This window comes from Chenopodium album, chromosome 2 (assembly GCF_948465745.1).
Source record: "Chenopodium album chromosome 2, dcCheAlbu1.1, whole genome shotgun sequence".
Lineage (NCBI taxonomy): Eukaryota > Viridiplantae > Streptophyta > Magnoliopsida > Caryophyllales > Amaranthaceae > Chenopodium > Chenopodium album.
Window position 1 is genome coordinate 22,355,020 of NC_137835.1, and position 19,942 is coordinate 22,374,961.

The 19,942-nt window shown below is 31.6% G+C and overlaps 1 protein-coding gene across 1 annotated transcript; it reads right to left on the minus strand.

Annotated features, from left to right (window-relative positions):
• Positions 1-18,356: 18,356 nt before the first annotated feature.
• On the minus strand, positions 18,357-19,390 carry LOC145584421 (uncharacterized). The gene is made up of 3 exons (XM_081641264.1): positions 19,114-19,390; positions 18,651-18,710; positions 18,357-18,562 (listed from the first exon to the last, which is right to left on the minus strand). The coding sequence occupies exons 1-3, from the start codon at positions 19,261-19,263 to the stop codon at positions 18,467-18,469; spliced, it is 306 nt and encodes a 101-aa protein (XP_081497390.1). The 5' UTR covers positions 19,264-19,390; the 3' UTR covers positions 18,357-18,466.
• Between the last annotated feature and the right edge of the window lie 552 nt (positions 19,391-19,942).

Sequence of the window (19,942 nt, forward strand, 5' to 3'; positions counted from 1 at the left end):
ATTACTCGAGTTATCTAATACGCTTATAGAACAATATAAATACACACAAATGCCAATTAAACATACCATGTTTATGCAAACCTTTATGTAATTTTAAATCATTTTAACCAACATGATTACTCAAAATAAATTTTTGAATGCAAACATTTATGTCAACGGTACTTAAGTAAAATTATTTATCAAAGCCAAAATTTTATTTGAATTTTGCCTCCAAAAGTTATTATAAAAAGAAGATTATTTTAAAATTTTTGATACTTTAAGTACAGCTACATAATATTAAATTAATTATTTTATAAGGGCCAAAATTTTCAAATGAATAGATTAGGGTTATATGATTTTCAAAGTATGGAAGACCTGATTTCTCTTGAATATTTAAAGGTAAATGCTTGATTATACGGTGCAAGTTTGGATGGGTAGTTACATATTTTCCAAGTTTTGATGTGTAGTAGCCGTGCGTAATCACGCGGCGGTAATCAATTCTATATCACCCCGGTATATAGTATATATACTATTTTAAATATCCTTAAAACTGAAATGATTATACAATATTACTCGTTCAACTCTAAGTAATAAAGGTAAGCCACTACACCAACAAGGAAAACTAAAATTTTCAATTACCTTTGATAACCCAAAGTTATCCAAACCTGTATGTTAATTTAAATAATCTAAATGGACATGATTATATAAAACGTTTTGTTTAGTACTAAGGGTTTGTTCTCATTGATTTAACTCAAGTGAACTGTATTAAAATGAACTGGACCGAACTGAACTAAACTTAACTAAAAAGAATTTTTTATAACAGAAGAAATATAGTAGTTGAAATGAACTTAACTGAACTAAACCTACCTGAAATGAATAATATTTTATAAGAGAAGAAATTTAGGAGTTGAAATGAACTGAACCGAACTGAACTAAACTTAACTAAAAAGAATTTTTTATAACAGAAGAAATATAGTAGTTGAACTTAACTTAACTGAACTAAACCTACCTGAAATGAATAATATTTTATAAGAGAAGAAATTTAGGAATTGAACTGAACTTAACCGAACTGAACTAAACTTAACTGAAAAGAATTTTTTATAACAGAAGAAATATAGTAGTTGAACTGAACTTAACTAAACTAAACCTACCTGAAATGAATAATATTTTATTAGAGAAGAAATTTAGGAGTTGAACTGAAGTTAGGGCCTGTTCTCTTCCGTTGAAATTCAGTTTAATTCAGTTCTGTTCAGTTCTGTTCTGTTCAATTCAGTTCAGTTCAGTTCAGTTCAGTTCAATTCAGTTCAGTTCAGTTCAGCTCAACTCAATTCAGCTCTTAATTTAAGTCTAATGATATTGCCTATGATATACAGCCAAATTTCAGTCTTTTAAGCTCTTATTACAATGACAACAACAACAACAACAACAACAACAACAACAACAACAACAACAACAACAACAACAACAACAATAATAATAATAATAATAATAATAATAATAATGATAATAATAATAATAATAATAATAATAATAATAATAATAATAATAATAATAATCAATTAATAATAGTAATAATAATAATAACAACAACAATAATAATAATAATAATAATAATAATAATAATAATAATAATTATACTAAAAATAATAATCATTAAATAATAATAATAATAATAATAATAATAATTAATAATAATTAATAATAATAATAAGAAGAAAAATAATAATATGTACATTTGTATATACACATATGTATAGTAATAAATAATCAATAAATATTCATAGATCACTAATCTGTAGTTAAAACTCAGTAATTAATAAGTTCAGTTCAGTTTAGTTCAGTGCAGTTCAATTTAGTTCAGCTCAGCTCAGTTCAGTTCAGTTCACCTAAGCTCAGTTCAGTCAATCGGAACAGGCCCTTAACTAAACTACACTGTAACTGGAATGAATAATTTATTAGTTAAGGAAATTAGGAGCTGAACTGAGCTGAACTGAACTGGACTGAACAAAACTGAACTGATTTGAAATGAGCGGGCCCTATTTTACTTGGGCAGTACATGGAAACACGTAACGTAGTCAAATTAGCCGACCCAAATCGAAACTTCAGTTAAGATTGAGCATTGTTTTTAGTTTTAATCCTAATAGAATTATGAATAACATTAATTAGGCTTGCTAGTTGACAGTGACTTGATTCGCATTATGTAACCAATTTAAATTTGGTTATTACTACCTTTAACACATTACTTAGAAAATTTTTTAAAAATTTATTCTGTATCTGCATACATTTCTTTGTGAGTCGACCCGTAGGTTTAAGTCCTTTAACACTAATACCTAATTTATAAGTACACTAAAGCATACCTAAATTCCCTCTTTAAATACATTTAGTATATTCAATTTAGATGTTCCAATAGTAAGCACACATAAAGGATGAGCTAAACTTGGTAAGCAAGTATTTTAAAATTCCCAGTATTCCATACTATGATTTTTTTGGCAGTCTCTAGTTTAAGTCGTATATAGTTAGTTTATTGCTAATTTTTAATAGTTGTAGTTAGCTAACCAAAATAATTCATGGCTGTTAAGTTGCTTTTAATTAAGAACTAATGATTATATCTCATATATGTGAACAGTGAAGGAGGTATTGAGGTACTTTCTTTGTACAGTGCTGTTTTATAGGGGTTAACTAATCTTAATTTATGGCATCAAATTTGATTCATCATTTTTCCTCTACCATCCCTACACCATTAAATTTTTAGTGGGTCACTAAATAAGTTTCAAGTGTGTTTCCCTAAGCTCCATTGCTTCTAGAACCCCCATCCTCCCAAACACTAAATAATTATTATTCAGATATTTTTAGATTTCCGTAAAGCACTAATGCTCAAATTGCATGGTGTTGATTTCCATTAAGCACCCATCCTCAATGTCACTGTTCAAAGATTATTATTATTATTATTATTATTATTATTATTATTGTTATTGTTATTGTTATTGTTATTGTTATTGTTATTGTTATTGCTATTGCTATTGCTATTGCTATTGCTATTGCTATTGCTATTGCTATTGCTATTGCTATTGCTATTGCTATTGTTATTATTATTATTATTATTATTATTATTATTATTATTATTATTATTATTATTATTATTATTATTATAATCACTATTTTTATTTTTTTGGGGGAATTATAAGTATTACCATTAGTATTAATTAATTTTTTTTATTGAATCAAAGTTTTAATTTATTCTACTTTCTTTTCTATTACGTTGACACGTATCCCTTTTGTAGGAACATTTTTTAAGTTCACACAAATATGGAGAAAGAGCATAGCTTATATAAATTGATGGCATCAAATTGGAAACATCATTTTTCATCTACCATCATTTACATCATTTATTACTGAGTGATAATAAAATAATTTACATGAGTTATTCCCCTAGCTTCCTACCTGGTTTCTAGAACCCCCCTCCTCCCAAACATTTAAAATTTTAAAAATAGTTATATTTTTCCTTAAAAAAATAATACCGAAAATCTAGTTTTAGCTTCAAAATAAAATTAGTCTTTGACAACAACACAAATACTCTAATATTGTGACTAATGTGTTGCTTGTTTGCACAAAGTATCTCTGGTTTTTAACGAAAAGTTATCAGAGTCCCAACACGGTTAGTTATACAGTCTTATATTTTTTAAATGGAAATTGTATATAATGCAATAAATAAACGCCGGAATTTCCACTAGGTATATGATAATTTAGATGTTTAAGTGAGTCGTTAGTTAATGTTTAAGCGGTTTTCATTAATCATATCCATTCGATTTACAAATAAATCTTATACTCTCATTTTTTATTCCAAAAATTAAATCTTTCCTAAGGCTTCTAAATTGTTGTGATATTTGGGGTTTTCAAAATAGCCAACTACCTTATTAATAACTGACATAGGATGTGAAAGAATTTTAGGGTGGCCAGTCAGAACATAAGGAAATTGCAGAGGATCTCAGCGTAATCTTGTAGTTCAAGGGACCTCTTATCCACCAAAAAGCAAGCACGTCAACCTCCATTGAGAAATCTCATAGACCTTTGTTCAGATTAAATTTCGAGTGTCAATTCTTTAATGACAATCGTTGATAAAATATTATTACTCAAAGCCTTACAACGACGTGTATTATTTTCATTCGTTATCTACTAGTTTTGGACATAAATGTAAGCAGTGAAAGTGAATTTCTTTATAAGCCTCAGCTGTGAACTTTAGAGCGCCATTAATCCTAGGAGGTAAAATAGTCAATACTGTGAAACAGCTAAGAGAAGTAGTACAATAGCCTTTATTCTGTAGAAGACGCGTGTACAGTGTGTTAGCTTGAGTATGTATTTTTCCGAATTCCCCTTTTTTGGATAACACAAGTCATAAAAATCCCTATTCAGTAATAATATATGCAATTATTTTTTTTAAAAAAATGATTTTATACATAAAAAAAAAAAAAAAAAAAAAAAAAAGTAATTTTTGTTTCAAAGTTTATATAATTAATAATAATAACATACAAAGTAAATATAATTAAAATTAAGTTAGTTAATCCCCCTTTGGATCCATAAGATTTCAATAACCTAATTATGCGTAAGTTCTAATAATGTGATAGAGTACACTAAGATGTTGGTAACACGATTTCCGCCTGCATTTAATACATGTATAAACGGACTATGCATTTAACAAGATTAATTGTATTTTGGTGTTTAACTTGTTCATTTGGTTAGTTGATAGTTATTTACGGTGGCATGAACAACTCTTACATGTCTATATATGCAGCATTTTGTGAGTAGACCTAAGGATTTTTTCCCGTTTTAAGACTCGTTGAATATCCGTTGTTGGATTTTTATACAAACGAATTAAAAAAAGGATTTTATATTTCTAAAATACTACATATGTCCGCGAAAATTCTCAAATTACCACCACTTTTGGAATTTACATATGATTTGTACAAAGGTATGGCGAGCTTGTAATAAATTAGGATATATGGAATAAAAGTTAATTGAGTATGGGGAAGCTATTTATGCACGCTAAAATTTTCAATAAGGGTGGTATTTTCCATCCCAATAGTGGATCATTTTTTACACTAAAAAACGCTAGAAGAGTCTAATATTTCCTACAATTTAAGATTTATTCATAATTCTTATCTTGGTATTTTGAAAAGGTGATTGAAGAGTATGGAAGTAAGTTTGGTGAACAATGTGGAGGAGTGAATTAAAGGGGCATAGACAGTATCATTAATACATGTGAAGTTCATTTTAGTGGCCTGCATTAAAGTCTATTATGGACTCTACTTAGTAGGGTACTGTAGACGTTAATTCAATGCCACTTCGAGTATTAAAAATAAGCATTGGAGGTATGGATTATAATGTAGTAACTAGTAAATTGGACACACTCTATTAGGAGAAACAAACTGATTGCCTTCAAAGCTGTTCGCCCAAATATGGATAGTAACTAGAATTGTTGTCAAGGATGGATTCAATTTCAGATAAATTATAAGCAAATAAAATTTTTTTAGATTTACAAAATAACTACAATGATTACTGATTCAACAACTACTTCAGCTTTCACTCACCTTTGCATTTTTATTTCGTAAGCTATTTGTCAATTTTATATCTAAATGGTGCCAATGTATTCAAATTTTTGCCCAATAATTTGATTTCCTTTTCTCAAAGTTTTGTTTAAGGCTTTATTAACAATTTTTTTTACAGTATTATTTGCCAAATCCGACAATTAAATGACATAATTCACGAGGCTGTTTAAATTGTTTTCCATTAGTTTTTGTATTCATTGAATTTCCTAAAAACGACACTTACTAATAGTATAAAGTTAAACTGCAAACTTCGTTACCCCGGTAAAAAATTAAAAATACAATAAAAACAATTCATTAAGTCCAACTTTAATGTTCTAAGCAATTATTATTTATTTATTTGGGTTATTGGAGAACTGCAATTATTGTGATATTAACAGCTTATGGCCCTCTAGTTGTGAAGGTGATAAAGGTCAAAACTTCAAGGAGTACATGATTTAATAATCCACAAAGTTTAGAAGGTGATAAAGGTCAAATACATTCATTTAAAAAGAAAATTGAATCACAAACTTCGAAGTATTTGAATCAAATAGAAGTCAATTGCATTTAAAAATGTTTATAGAAACAAATGAAAGTCAAACACATCCAATTAACGGAAATCGATTCAATAAAACTTATAAACACATGCAACCAAAGCACAATGAATCAAATGGAAGTCAAATGCATTCAACAACCTTTTTTTCACTCAAAAACATGCAAACAGAGGTAATAAAATATATATATATATATATATATATATATATATATATATATATATATATATATATATATATATATATATATATATATATATTAGTCAAATGCATTCCAAAGAAAACAATTCATACCTGAAAGTCAAATGCTCCCTAGTACACCTTCTAGTACATTTAACAAAGCTAATTGAATTAAATGAAACCCAAAGATATTCAACAAACCAAAAACGAATTCAACGAACTAAAGAAAAATAATAGTAATAAACTAAGTCTAGGAGGACTAATTGTGAAAGGGACCATCCACCAAATATATCAATTCGCCCCAGAGTCAGGGAGGTGAAAAGACAACGACGGAGGAAATGATATAGCTTTCAATTGAGCGGCAGACCCGGCAGACCTGACGCGCGACGCACAAAAAGCCGATACCAAAGTTATTTGCGTTAAATAAAATGTAGATGCATTCAACAAAGGTTATAGAATCAAATGAAAAGCATACACATTCAAACGAACCTAATTGATTCAAATGAATGTCAAACATATTCATACAAATGTAATTAAAAAAATTGAAAGTCAAATGTATATAACAAAAAGTATAAAATCAAATGGAAGTCAAGTATATTGAATTAATTGAAACTCAAATTCATTTAAGTCAAACACATTAAAATAAATCGATTTGAATCAAATGAAAGGCAAATGCGTTGATCAAAGCTTACAAAATCAAATGAAACTCAAACACACTAATTTATAAAACTATATGAATCAAATGCAAGTAAATGCAATCAACAAAGCTTATTAAATCAATATAAAGTCAAATACATTCAAACAAAAGTTAATTGAATAATGTAAAAATTTCTATAATTTCATTTGTATATCTCATTTAGTTGTGTGCATCGTTAGCCATTTAACTTCCATCTATTCTAATCCAACACTGTATGATTACAAAGACGTAAAGTTAAATTAATAACCGTGAACCGATTATGGATATGTTTAATATAAGATAAAGATTTTATATCTCATCTCGTTAAACCTAAATACTTATACAAACAATGAGCTATTAGTACTAATACCTATTAGGTTATTCCCTTTCTTCCCTTGATATTTGATTGAATATTTGTTGGAGTTGCCCTAGTTAGGGGTGTAAGTTCGGTTTGCGGGTTGGATTAAAGCCAAAACCGAATTTCTTCGGTTTCGGAAATCAGAATCCGAATCCGAACACAATTATGATCCGATCCGATCTTATCCAATCCAAACCAAATTAATTCGGTTTTTCAAATTAGTATCCAATCCAAACCGAAATTTGTTCCCTTGTTTTGCAACATTCAAACCCGAAATCCGAACCTCACCTACAAAAATTCCTACAACCATTTCTTCTTATCTACATTCTTTGTGACAGGGAAAGTTATTGAGAAAGGAGAATTGAGAATAATGTTTTAAGTATTTTTTATTTTACGTTTATATATGAAAGGGGAAAGTGGTTGGATAATCTGAAAAAGAAATCGAGCTTAAATTACTGGGTTGAAATTCAGATTGTAATTCGGGTTTCGATTTTTTAAAATCCCAACCAAATCCAATCCGTAAACCATATTTTTTTTATTTTTTCAATACGATCCAATCCAAATTCAAAAATATTTACAAACCGAATTAATAAATCGGTTTGGTTTTCGGTTCAGTTTGCTTCTAATCCGAATCACATTCACCCCTACCCCTAGTCTTAGTAAAAGACATTTTTGTGATTACTTTCTTCATCGTTCCCTTATTATTATTTTTATTATTATTATTATTATTATTATTGTTGTTGTTGTTGTTGTTGTTGTTGTTGTTGTTGTTGTTGTTGTTGTTGTTGTTGTTGTTGTTGTTGTTGTTATATAAATTTTTATTTTATACCATCTAGTCAACATAATTATGTAGTACAAATTTTGGTAAAAATTAAGTACACGTCTATCACCACCCTTTTTCTTAAATGCTCTAAGGAATTTATAACCCTAAGATATCATAACTCATCCTTCCACACTACTTGTGCCTTTTACCTCAAAAGTAACAGGAAGAGTCTCAACATAAGGAAGGCAAGCTTTAAGCGTAGAATTAAAGGGAACAACGATTCTAGAGGGTTTGCAGAACAATTCTACTGATTAGCCAAAGGTAATTCTTAATTTAATTTTATTTATTATTGCATCTTCCTGTTGGGTACATAAAGTTTTCAATGTAAAAAGCATGCACAATATGTATGGAAAAGATAATGTCATGTAAATACTCAATTTTAAGTTTTGATTCATTAATTTCATAATTGTTATGTTATTATCTGTTTAGAGTAGCTGTAAATGGTGGTTTTTTTTTTTTTTTTAGGATGAGTGTCGAATTTGCATGTAATTATTTTAAGTTTTGATTCATTTATTTCATAATTGCATGTAATTTTCACATATTCCATGTAATTGAGATTAAATCCTATAATGTAATCAAGTTGCAAATATAATCGGAATTACTTCTCTTTGTCAAAATGTTTATTTAAAATGAGATAATAATCATGTTCAATTGCCAGAATCGATTACAAATCTCTTACAAACATCTTAATTGGGAAACAAATGTCCAAATATTAAAGATAAAGTAATTATTAAACAAAGTGATTAACTTTTAAAATATGTTTATAGATAATTGAACTTTTACCCTAATCGTGGCTAATTTAAGACCTATTGAGTTATGATATGTTTAGAGCAGGTTGTCCCAATTTTTGATATTGTTGTAACTTGCTAGGATTGGTCTATATTAACGTGGAATATGCATGTGCTAAAGCTAGTCATGTAGAAATCATTTTGGTCATTGAGAAAATATGAAAATTCTTCCCTTACATTGTTATTTTACTTGTATCTATATGTGCTTCGCTATGTAATTATGATTACTACGTCCTCAGAAATAGTATAGAATAGACTGATGACTTTTGACTATAGGTAATTAAGTTAATTATCATGCAAATGAACTTCTAACACTAGTCAATTACATGTAAAAGGCATAAATTCTCATTGGCACTAATATGATTATATTTCTGTAGTAAAAGGAGTACACACACTTGAAACAATGGATTCCACAATCCCTTGGTTCCAATTCAGGGTGGACGAAACCACCAGGAAACGACTGGTACGAAATCACTAGAAAATTTCCAATTGCACTAATAAAATATCTACACACGTGTGTAACTATGGTTTTCATTTGTTGTAGTATGTCCCGGAAAGAATAAGGGACTTGCTTGCATCAAGGAATGGGAAGTACTATGTTTTCAAGGGTCACAACAACACTCCCTTTCCAGTAGTAATAAGACTCGTAGAAATGGGACCTATATGGAGATGCTACATTGAAGATGGCTGGACAAATTTTCTTGATGAAAATGATATACAGAATGGTGATGCGGTGGAGATGTTTTATATCCCAAGCTATTATTTTAGGGTAAAAGTTTTTCGAAATGGTCTCCTAGTCAAAGGAGTTGGTGAGGAGGAAAACATATATTCATCGGACGACGAAGGAAATGCTGATGATTTAGATAATGAACCTCCTACTTTCAAGGCTAAAGTAACAAAGCCTTACCTAAGAGCTGGAAGACTGGTAAATATTGTCAAATTGCATTGCTAATATTGCTATTATCGTTTAAGTCTCTTAAGTTTAACGATTTATATATAATTTTTTCCAGTATGTGCCTGTCACATTCGCAAGAGAGAACCTGAATGGATTTCCCGAGACAACATATGTGCAAATGGTCATGGGGAGACAAATTTGGGACGCACTCCTTCATATAAAGTATGATGCTACCAATAACATTGTCCTATACTTTCTTAACAGTGGCGTTAGGCAGATGATTAAGTGCAACTTCGTGCAGCCCGGAGAGTCTCTCAACTTAGAGTATTATGGGGACGTCACTCCTCCCCTATTCTACGTTAATACAAATGTGTACGAGTAATTGGGTTTGAAAAGGGTTTTGATGCCAATTATCGGTTACTTTCGAGGTTGTTATTTTCCTTAATTAGATTTCATGTATTACTCTTATTGCAAGGTATTTGAAATTATATGTTTGTACTTTATCAATGATCGTTAGATATATGTTTAAGATTAAGTATGGTATTGTAGGTCAATTTGAATGGTATCCTAGAGTTTAATAATGAAAATTTTAAATGGACAATGTTGCAAGTGTAGACTTATTGGCCATATGATTTTGACTACTTTATATGAAATCACGGATTCAAATTTGCTGCACCGAATTGGGAAACCGCAAATGTAAATGACCATATCATATCTTTAGTGGTTGATTGGGGTATCCAATCTATTGGATCCTCATCCAAGCGCACTTTTACCCAAACGACTTATTTGAGTAGTTTTAATTACCATGACTAGCAGCTGCATTCCTTTTTACTTATCCGTATTCAACCAATTTTGTGTATGGTTGTTTAATGTCTTTCCTTTTTTTTCAAGTATTTAACTAAATCAATTAAATGATTTTTTGCATTTCAGAATTTTTTTTATTAGAAAAAAGGTTGCACAAAGGGTTTGCTTCAACGACTTTTCAAAGAACTGGAGTCTACCTTTATTTTTTTTTAGGCCCTGATAATTGTTTGCAACTTATTTAGGTTCAATGTTTTTTTTTTTAATTTTGGGTATAGTGCTACATAGGGGAGAACCCCTTAGAAATAAACGATATTTTAATAGCAATTAAACCCCCCTTTACTGCCGAAAAAGCATTTACAAAAATAACGATACCAAAACCCATTAACCTACCTCATACAATGACTTAAGATGTGTTGTTTGATCTAAATTTGAGATCGTTGTCTAATATGGAGAAGTTACTTATAAATAATATATGATTAAGATTGTGAGTTTTCAAATTTAAGCGTGATACCTCATACATACAACTATACTATTTTATCCATTGCATCCGTTACTCCACACGTACACACGGTTTCATCAATTAATTGTTCTTTTGGAGGTAAATTACATGTTCTACCTTACTGTGTTATGTTGTATTTTTTTCAAACCCACCTTGTTGCCAATACATAATCAATGCAATAATTCTCTTTTTTTTAACCATGCCTGACTTTTACTGAAGTTGACTTTTTGACTTGTTTACAATCATCAATGTGTAGCACTCAGTTAGCTTGGGTAGCAAGATTCTATAACTTGTGGTTAGCATAAGCAAACTTGGTGCCTGCTTGACACTCAAGCTACAAAACTTGACACGCAAGCTACAAAAAATTGTTGTCCTATAATTGGGAACGTGGACAACGATTCAATTGCCTAAACAGCTACCAAATTTTGTAAAGGTTAATCAACCACGTCGACTTGTTAAAAACATTTAAATAAATTAATGAATACTATTTTACAAATTAATCAAAATAGCAAAAACTTGGGGAGAAATTTTCGCACACATAGAAACAAATGAAATGAAGCTAATAAAATTAAAGTAGTTAAAAAAACATTTGTATGAAATTGTAACATTATTTCAATTCCACACGGAAACTGTAACATTATTGATTTATTTCGAATAAATAGGTTGACAATATAAGTTCAATTCGATTTAAAAGTTATATTCCACAAACCTCTATTTATTAATCATGTCCTTAATTATGATCAACATGTCCGTAAGTACTATATTTTTTTTTTTCCATTTCATATTATATTAAACAACCATTGCGTGCCTTCACTATGCTAGAAAGTCACCTTCCTATACTATAACATTCATAACTAGTGGATAATTCATCCCTGTTTATCTAGTGTTGGTGAAGCTTGTAGTGTACGATAACATGAGATGGCTTGTATGAGAAGTCATTTCTAAAATAAATCCATATAGACATATAGTCATTGTGGATTTGAGCCATATCACAATATTTAATATCCAATAATTTTTTTTTTGAAGGGATTTATGAAATAACACCAATGGATTCCCAAACAAGCGTTACATCCACAAATTCAACCCAAATGAAATGCAAACCATGGTATCTTTGCACGTCTTTCAACCGTGCGAAGGGGTACAAACTTAGGCAAGGGGTTTTTTGGATGTCCTTATTGGAGGGTATATGTTAACAATTGAATTTATAAATTACCTTTTTTTTTAATTTAATAATATTGTAAAGCCAAACTAATTTTATAATTCTTATTATTACAGGATCCAACAAGGGATTGTAAATTTTTCGCATGGGAAGATGCTGGGGAAAGCCAGGGTGGTGAAGACAAAATAATGCAATTAAGTCAGAGCAATGAAAATTTGCGCAAAGAAATTTCAAAACTGCGTCTTGAGTTACAAAGATTAACTAAATTAAACGAGTCTCTGTGTAAGCATAACATGACTCTAGCATCTAGGAACAACCTTGTTGTAATAGTGTTACTTATTTCAATAATTTTATACTCTGTGTTTATCATGTAATCGTGGATCTCGTATCTAGTTTATTCAATAATATTTGTTAATTATTGTTTCCTCATTAACAACTAATATTAAATTTTCCACATGTAAATAATCAATCTATATATATATATATATATATATATATATATATATATAAATCGCACATACTTCATTACAAATATTTGTTAAAAAGAAAGACACAGTTTGCAAATCACAAAGACACTACCCACGAAACCTCAAGACAAGGGAACACATACAAATTGATTTATTGTAACATAATACTATGTAACGGCATAATCATTGACAATTTTTTAGTTGGCCACTCTGGACTCCATAGACAAGCTTCACATTTCTCCCTTTAGAACAAAGGACGCCTCGCAACGGGGTGACCCTGGCAAAATAAATCACTTATCATTACATCTTTTATCATAGAATTGATAACCATACAAAATTGAGTATTAATTTTGCAATTACATATCAATAATGTATTGCGGTTTTAATTTGTAGATTACCTTGAAATATGCATCAGCTTTCACAAAATCAGATTGGATGATCCTTTGGTCAATGGCTATAATGTCATTCCTCCATAGAGTGACCACACCACCACAAAGACCCTCGGGTGGGTAAAACAAAACGCTATACTTTCCAGGTAGTGCACTAGCAAGCATTTGCACATTCTCTGAACTCTGTCTTGCCTCCAGCATTACCACAACACCCGGCCTATAGCGGTCATATACTTGTTGGAAATGTGCAACAAGAGATGGTCTTCCTAGACCTCGTACATTCCAGCAACATACATAGGTGTCTTTTGGCATAGGTATACAAGGGCCTTTAACAACATTAACAGCAGTTGCACCCTAGAAGGGTGTGAAATCCACCTTATGGTAGCCCGGAACGATGTTGGTTTCTTTTTCAAATCCCACCCACACATGTAACACATGTGGGAAGATAGGAAGCTTGATAATTTGGAATGCGTCAGTGTACGTTCCAATACAAAGCCGGACTCCAGTGTGTTCTAGTTCCACAACCTGGTGATTGAAGTTGATGACGGGCTTTGGATCAAGCACATGAAGCGCAGGGGTAAGGTTGTTTGGGTTAAAACATTGGCCTAGCTAGACACCATCTCAAGAATATGTGGAATTCACTTCTCAATGGATAAATGTCATAGTAATTTGGAAGATGAGCAGAGCAGACTAAACCTTCACCCCCAACCCTACGCATCAAGAGATTGTTCAATAGATTTTGGCTGGGCCTAGAGGGATTCAAAATAAGAGAAGCAATAGTGTCACGGGAAACAACGGTGAAAGTGTTTGAATTGGTAGTGTCCCTAAGTAAGTACTCAAAGGTTGTGAAGTCCATCTCCGGAACAAGTCCGGTTGGTGGAGCAAAGAACAACATAACAAATGTACCGGATTGAGAACGAGCACATCTTGCCATGGTTATAAAAGTGATTTTAAGAAAGGATTTAGAAAAGGGTGGCTGAATGGAAGGAATTATGAGATGTTGGTAAAGCTTTTATAGGCAAATATATTCCATCATTACTTGGACTACAAGTTTCTTGTAGTCATGAACAAAGTCAAGATACATAAATTCCATCATTACTTGGACTTCAAGTTTCGTGTAGTCATGAATAAAAAAACTCAAGTTAAATTTGAACAAAGTCAAGCAACTCATGAACAAAAGGTATATGATATGTGTAGTTATTAACATGATTTCAGATAAAGTACGGTCCCAAATTTTTCACGTCACGATTTTTAATACTTCCCAAATTATTATTTTCCGGTTTTAGGTTTGGATTTAGGCCTAGTCCAATACGATACGAAATTGAATAGCCTAGTTTTAAATACATAGTTTCTCGTGGTTAATACAAATAAAAAAAACATAATTATTCCTTGCTACATTATTTTATTTAAAAAAACAAATTTACATGATTAAAATAATGTATACTTATTTGTACTAGTGATTCCAACGAGCCCTATGCACGCGACATAGCAAGCATATTTATAAGAATTATTAAGGATGTTATCTATGTCCTATGCTAGTACATGTGTTGGATATTGTGTATTTGTGCAATGTTCTAAACTTTAGTTGAGGCTACTATCAATTAATGCCCACACAAACCAACTACTGGTTACTGAATAATTCAGGTAGATGATGAACCCTAACCCCCATTACACATAGAAAAAATTAAATTTAATTATTCCATGCTTCATTTAATTTATATTTAATTATTTGGTGCTCTTAAGAAATATTACACAATTACAATTGACGGTAACAAGGTAAAGATATATTTTGAGGGATATAAAGGTACGTTCTCTACCCCGTTAACTCGGTTGATTTTGAGAGATCTTTATATAAAGGTGGAAAAAGTGCTTTTATATTTCGGTTAATTCGGTTTTTGAAAGGTCGATCCGATCCAATCAAAACATCCGATGTTTCGTGTGTCCAAGATAAGCGGCGTTTTCATTAATTCATTCAAGGACCCATCGAATTTGACCTTTGATTTTACTTGAGTAAAATGTATATAATAGTATTGACAATGTTTAATTATTTTTTTGCCATGCTCCCCAAACTAAATTTTGTCATTTATTATATGCAAACATTTGCCATTACCGAAATATTATTTTATAACTGTTCCCTTTTTTATATAATAAACCAATTTTTTTTCCTTTTATTCAAAGGTTCTCTTATGTTAAAAAATGTACATTCAATAGGTAATTGGGCCCTTATTCACGTGTCAATTTAATATTTTTATGATTAATTACTAAGCACACTAAAAATTCAAATCATAGAGATCAGATCATGATCCCAAACAAATGAGCACTGCAACTAAATACACAGGTGCGTATTATGGCCCTTTCCACTACCTAAATGGGCCGAACCAATTAAACTTTATGAGGATACATCATCGAAGATGAATGTTGTCATGCCGCCAGGCCACTTCATCAACTAAAAAACCTATAATACATATTACATACAAACCGTTCAAATGATACTCATATTAAAAGTATTCGTTGCCTTCAAAAATGAAGAACATAAATCATATAAAGAACCAGCTCAAATTTAAACCTATGCTTATATCATGGGGAAGTGGTATAATCTCCATCTTCACCCTTGGCTGTTAAACTGTCGGTTACATACTTAGAGCTCCAGCGGTTAGAGCGCAAGTCATCACGCCTCCTTCTATTCCTAGCACACACCACCTATTTGGAGACATCCTACATCAAACACACAAGCAACCCTTTTTGTAAGACCTTGATTAATTCAGAGAAAATATTGATCCTAATTAGGAAAACCATTGAACAACAATCACTCACTTCATACAATGGATAATCTGGGGGTGCTATTGTGTCCCGCGCCTCTCTAGGGTGTCTTTCCCCGTATGCGGCATCCAACATCTAATAAAATTATAACATTTACTTTATTATGACCAGAATATAATATGGAGACACATGATATCAAAACATTATACTTTATGGTACACAATACTTTACTCCATTTAAAAGTAAATATACAACTTACCCCTAATTTGCCATAGTCCCCTGACCTTAATCGGTCACGCTTTGCAGCAATGCCTATTTGCTTCATGTCCCAAGCCTTTATTCTTGGGTACGTTTCCCATTTGATAGGCTCCCAATTGAGTCGGTCACGGTAGAACAACTTCTCCAGATATTAGACAACTCGTTAGGCTTTGTTATATTAACAATAGATCGTAGATTTAATCACACAACAAAATTATTAAACTCAGGAAATGAATGGTACTTACACAACAAGAATAGAGCAACCACCACATCCTCCTGCAAAACCATTCGCATAAAAACGTCTAGCAAAGCTTGACACATTGTCCATTAATTTAGCAAGTACCAACTCACACCAATCATATTGACTACTATCCATGGCACATCCAATAGCCGGTAACAAATCGTGAGGTAATCTTGGTGATTGTGTTGGACATAAAATCATCTGCAGGGCTATAATCAAGAACAAAGTCTTAAAGTCTTCTTCTTGGTCTTCTTCAAAATAGCCTTCCAACTTATCCATCATCGCAACAGTGACTTGAATGCCTACATATGTGTACGACCTACCCAATTTTGTTGTTAGTTTGGTCTCCCATGTCCTACCATATTTTAACAATATGCTTTGTACCTTATCGTGTAGAGTAACAGACATTCCTTTTGTAGACGGTACTACTTTTGATCCACAAGGGATTCCTAAAACCCAACGAACTTGGTTTTTTGAGAAAGGAAATACCCGACCGTCTGTGCCTATAAAGACCCTACTCATTGGATCAATTCGGGTCATTGCCCAATAAGCTAATTGTCTTGGTAAATGCATATCCTTGGCAAAATGAAGCAATCCCCCGAATCCCATCTCACCAACCCATCTTGTCTTTCTATCATCAAATTTTTGACAAATTCTCCTAAGGTAAAGTATTGTGTAGAACGAACTCACGTGAGTCTGGTCATACAAACAAAAAATGCATGAACCTCCTCTCAGAAGAAGATCTCCCAGACTCTTTCTATCTCCTCTCGATTACCACCAATTAGCTCTCATGCAAATTGCACCATAATTCTAGATCACACCCTATTCTTGGATCAATACTCCACAATGACCAACATTACACTCCTCAACCTCTCAAAGTTCATCACCCCAGAATAGCTTAAACCTCCACCTTCTTCGCCTGTAAGACGGTCACCAAGGTTCAATTGTGTTATTTAATCTGGGAATTGTAATGTTTATGCCTCTACATTGTCGAAATCGAATGGAAAGACGGTGAGAAATTCGGAATCGAGGAAATTAGCTTTGAGTTTGAGCTCATCTGATTCAGTTGTTAATGGTGGTAAGAGAAAGCAAAATTCTATGATTGATCGAGAGTTTGTGAGGCGGTCGCCGATGTTTCGACTTTCGAATCAGAGATAGCGTTGAAATCGATCTTAAATTAGGGAAAAAGACGTCATATTGAAGCTGATTGAATCTCCGAGATTGTTGCTATATTAGATCTTAATTGTTAGATTTTAGATTATAATTGTCATATATTAGATTATAAATATCAGAAATTAAATCATAATTGTCAGAAATTAGGTTATATATACTACTATATAAGATATTAGATATTAGATTATTAATGTCATATATTAGTTTATTATAATTAGGTATTAGGTTTATTTTCTTTGGTAATAAATTAGCTGGTATGATCAGGTGTTAGGAATATTTTTTTTGGTAATAGAATAGTATGGTTAGGTGTTAGGAATATTAGTGTCATGTATTAGAATACTATTGTCAGATATTAAAATATTAGTGTCATGTATAAGAATATTATTGTCAGGTATTAGAATATTACTGTCATGTATTAGAATATTATTGTCAGATATTAAAATATTAGTGTCATGTATAAGAATATTATTGTCAGATATAAGAATATTAGAATATTATTGTCAGATATTAAAATATTAGTGTCATGTATAAGAATATTATTGTCAGGAATTAGAATATTACTGTCATGTATTAGAATATTATTGTCAGATATTAAAATATTAGTGTCATGTATAAGAATATTATTGTCATGTATTAGAATATTACTGTCATGTATTAGGTGTTGCGGGCCTCGTGATCAGGTTTAGTTAGCCCGGCCCGCGCCTTTTTGTTGGACTTTTGTTATTGAGTCCGGTCTCACGTGAGTCCAGTCTCACACAAAACCTTTTGTTCTCCTAAATGACTCAACCCGACAGTTCATATTTGGAGGCTGGACATATAGGTAAGAAAATTATAATTATTTTCATAACAATAACAAGGGAATTTTAAATATAAATAAAGTGATATCAGTATGTCTCACTAACCCGCCGAATAGATTTAGAATATTCCCTTATCACCATCTTTCTGCCTTTCACATATCCACCAACACTTAAGGCATTATCCTAGATATGACACAGATCCGAATTCAAACGATGTTTAAACCAATCACATTATGTTTCCTAATTAAAATAGCAAGATAAAATTATATACCTTAAACAATTCGGGATATATGTGTATACTTTTCGAAGGCAATCCAAGTGCAATTGGCACCTGTAAATTATAATTTCCTTAAATAATTATCATCCCACCATCTTTTAATGGTTATACGTATCAATATACTACTGCAATTGCGGAATTACGTACAGAACATAAACATATTTTAAGCTAACAATGTGAAAGTGTACTTATCAAAAGCATACTCCAATTATCAATAACAACTATAAAACGCACAAATTGGAGGGATAAATAATTTATAAACACAGGACCAAATAATTTTTTATCAATTAAAATGTATATAAAAACACAGGAGCAATTGGTTTATGATCAATTACAATGTTTATGAGAACACTGGATAATAAGCATACAAAAATCAATTAAATTTTGTTTCAATTAAAAGCTATATTAAAACACAGGAGCAATTAGAATTGGATAAGAAGCATACAAAGAGCCTTACATAGTCGTTGTCATCTTGCGAATCAGATTCATGTACTATGGTTGGCGATCTGGGTTGATATCCCAATTCATCTTCAGTTTTCCGTTGGGCGCCGATTTGTTGAATTAGGGACTTGCACCGGAGACGTTTTCCAAGTGGATTGAGAGACATGGTTACCACAAATCCTGCGGCCAAAAGGGAGTGTAAGATCAAGACCTTGATAGTGGAGAAGAGGTGTTTAATTATTCCAAAATTACCGCTCAAAAAGTTTTGGATGAAAATCAAACCCTAAGTTTGTCGGCAGGGATGTTTCAAACGGGAAGAGTAGCTGCAAGAAGTTTAATAAACCGTGGAAATAACGCCGTCTTACTCCAAGTCATTGAGTACGTGGAGGGAGTTCCAGGTCAAGTTGTGTAGATTGCTGCAAATTGACGAGCATAGCCTTCAGTAATGAATGGGAAAAGACAGACGTACCCCTAGATTAACATTTTACAGCAATCATAAAGATAAACTGGGAATTACCGATAGTTTATTTCCTAATATGAATTTAGCTTGGAAGGGAAGAAAAAGAAAGAAAATGGGAGTATTTTATGTGGCTTGGGTAGTTGGGTAGGTAGTTGTTTGTTGGGTGCGAGATGCAGGAGAGTGTGGATGAGGGGTTTAGGTAGATTTCCCTAGTCTTGGGTCTAGGGTAAACTATTATTAGTTGCACCCCTCTTCTACGGCCTGAGAATAACCAATGCATAAGTGCTACCATCATCATTTAAATCTTTTGTAGAGCTTTAGACGACGCCACGATGGATATATGGATTATCAAAATTCAAAAGTAGTCTCGTAGGTTCAGGGATGA

Bases quoted from the DNA above. Each gene is read 5' to 3' on its own strand.
- LOC145584421 (XM_081641264.1), bottom strand. From the start codon at position 19,263: ATGTCTCTCAATCCACTTGGAAAACGTCTCCGGTGCAAGTCCCTAATT. The intron at 18,711-19,113 runs GTAAGGCTCTTT...TATAATTTACAG, and splicing joins CGCAAGATGACAACGACTAT to GTGCCAATTGCACTTGGATT. The intron at 18,563-18,650 runs GTATATAATTTT...TGTCATATCTAG, and splicing joins TATATCCCGAATTGTTTAAG to GATAATGCCTTAAGTGTTGG.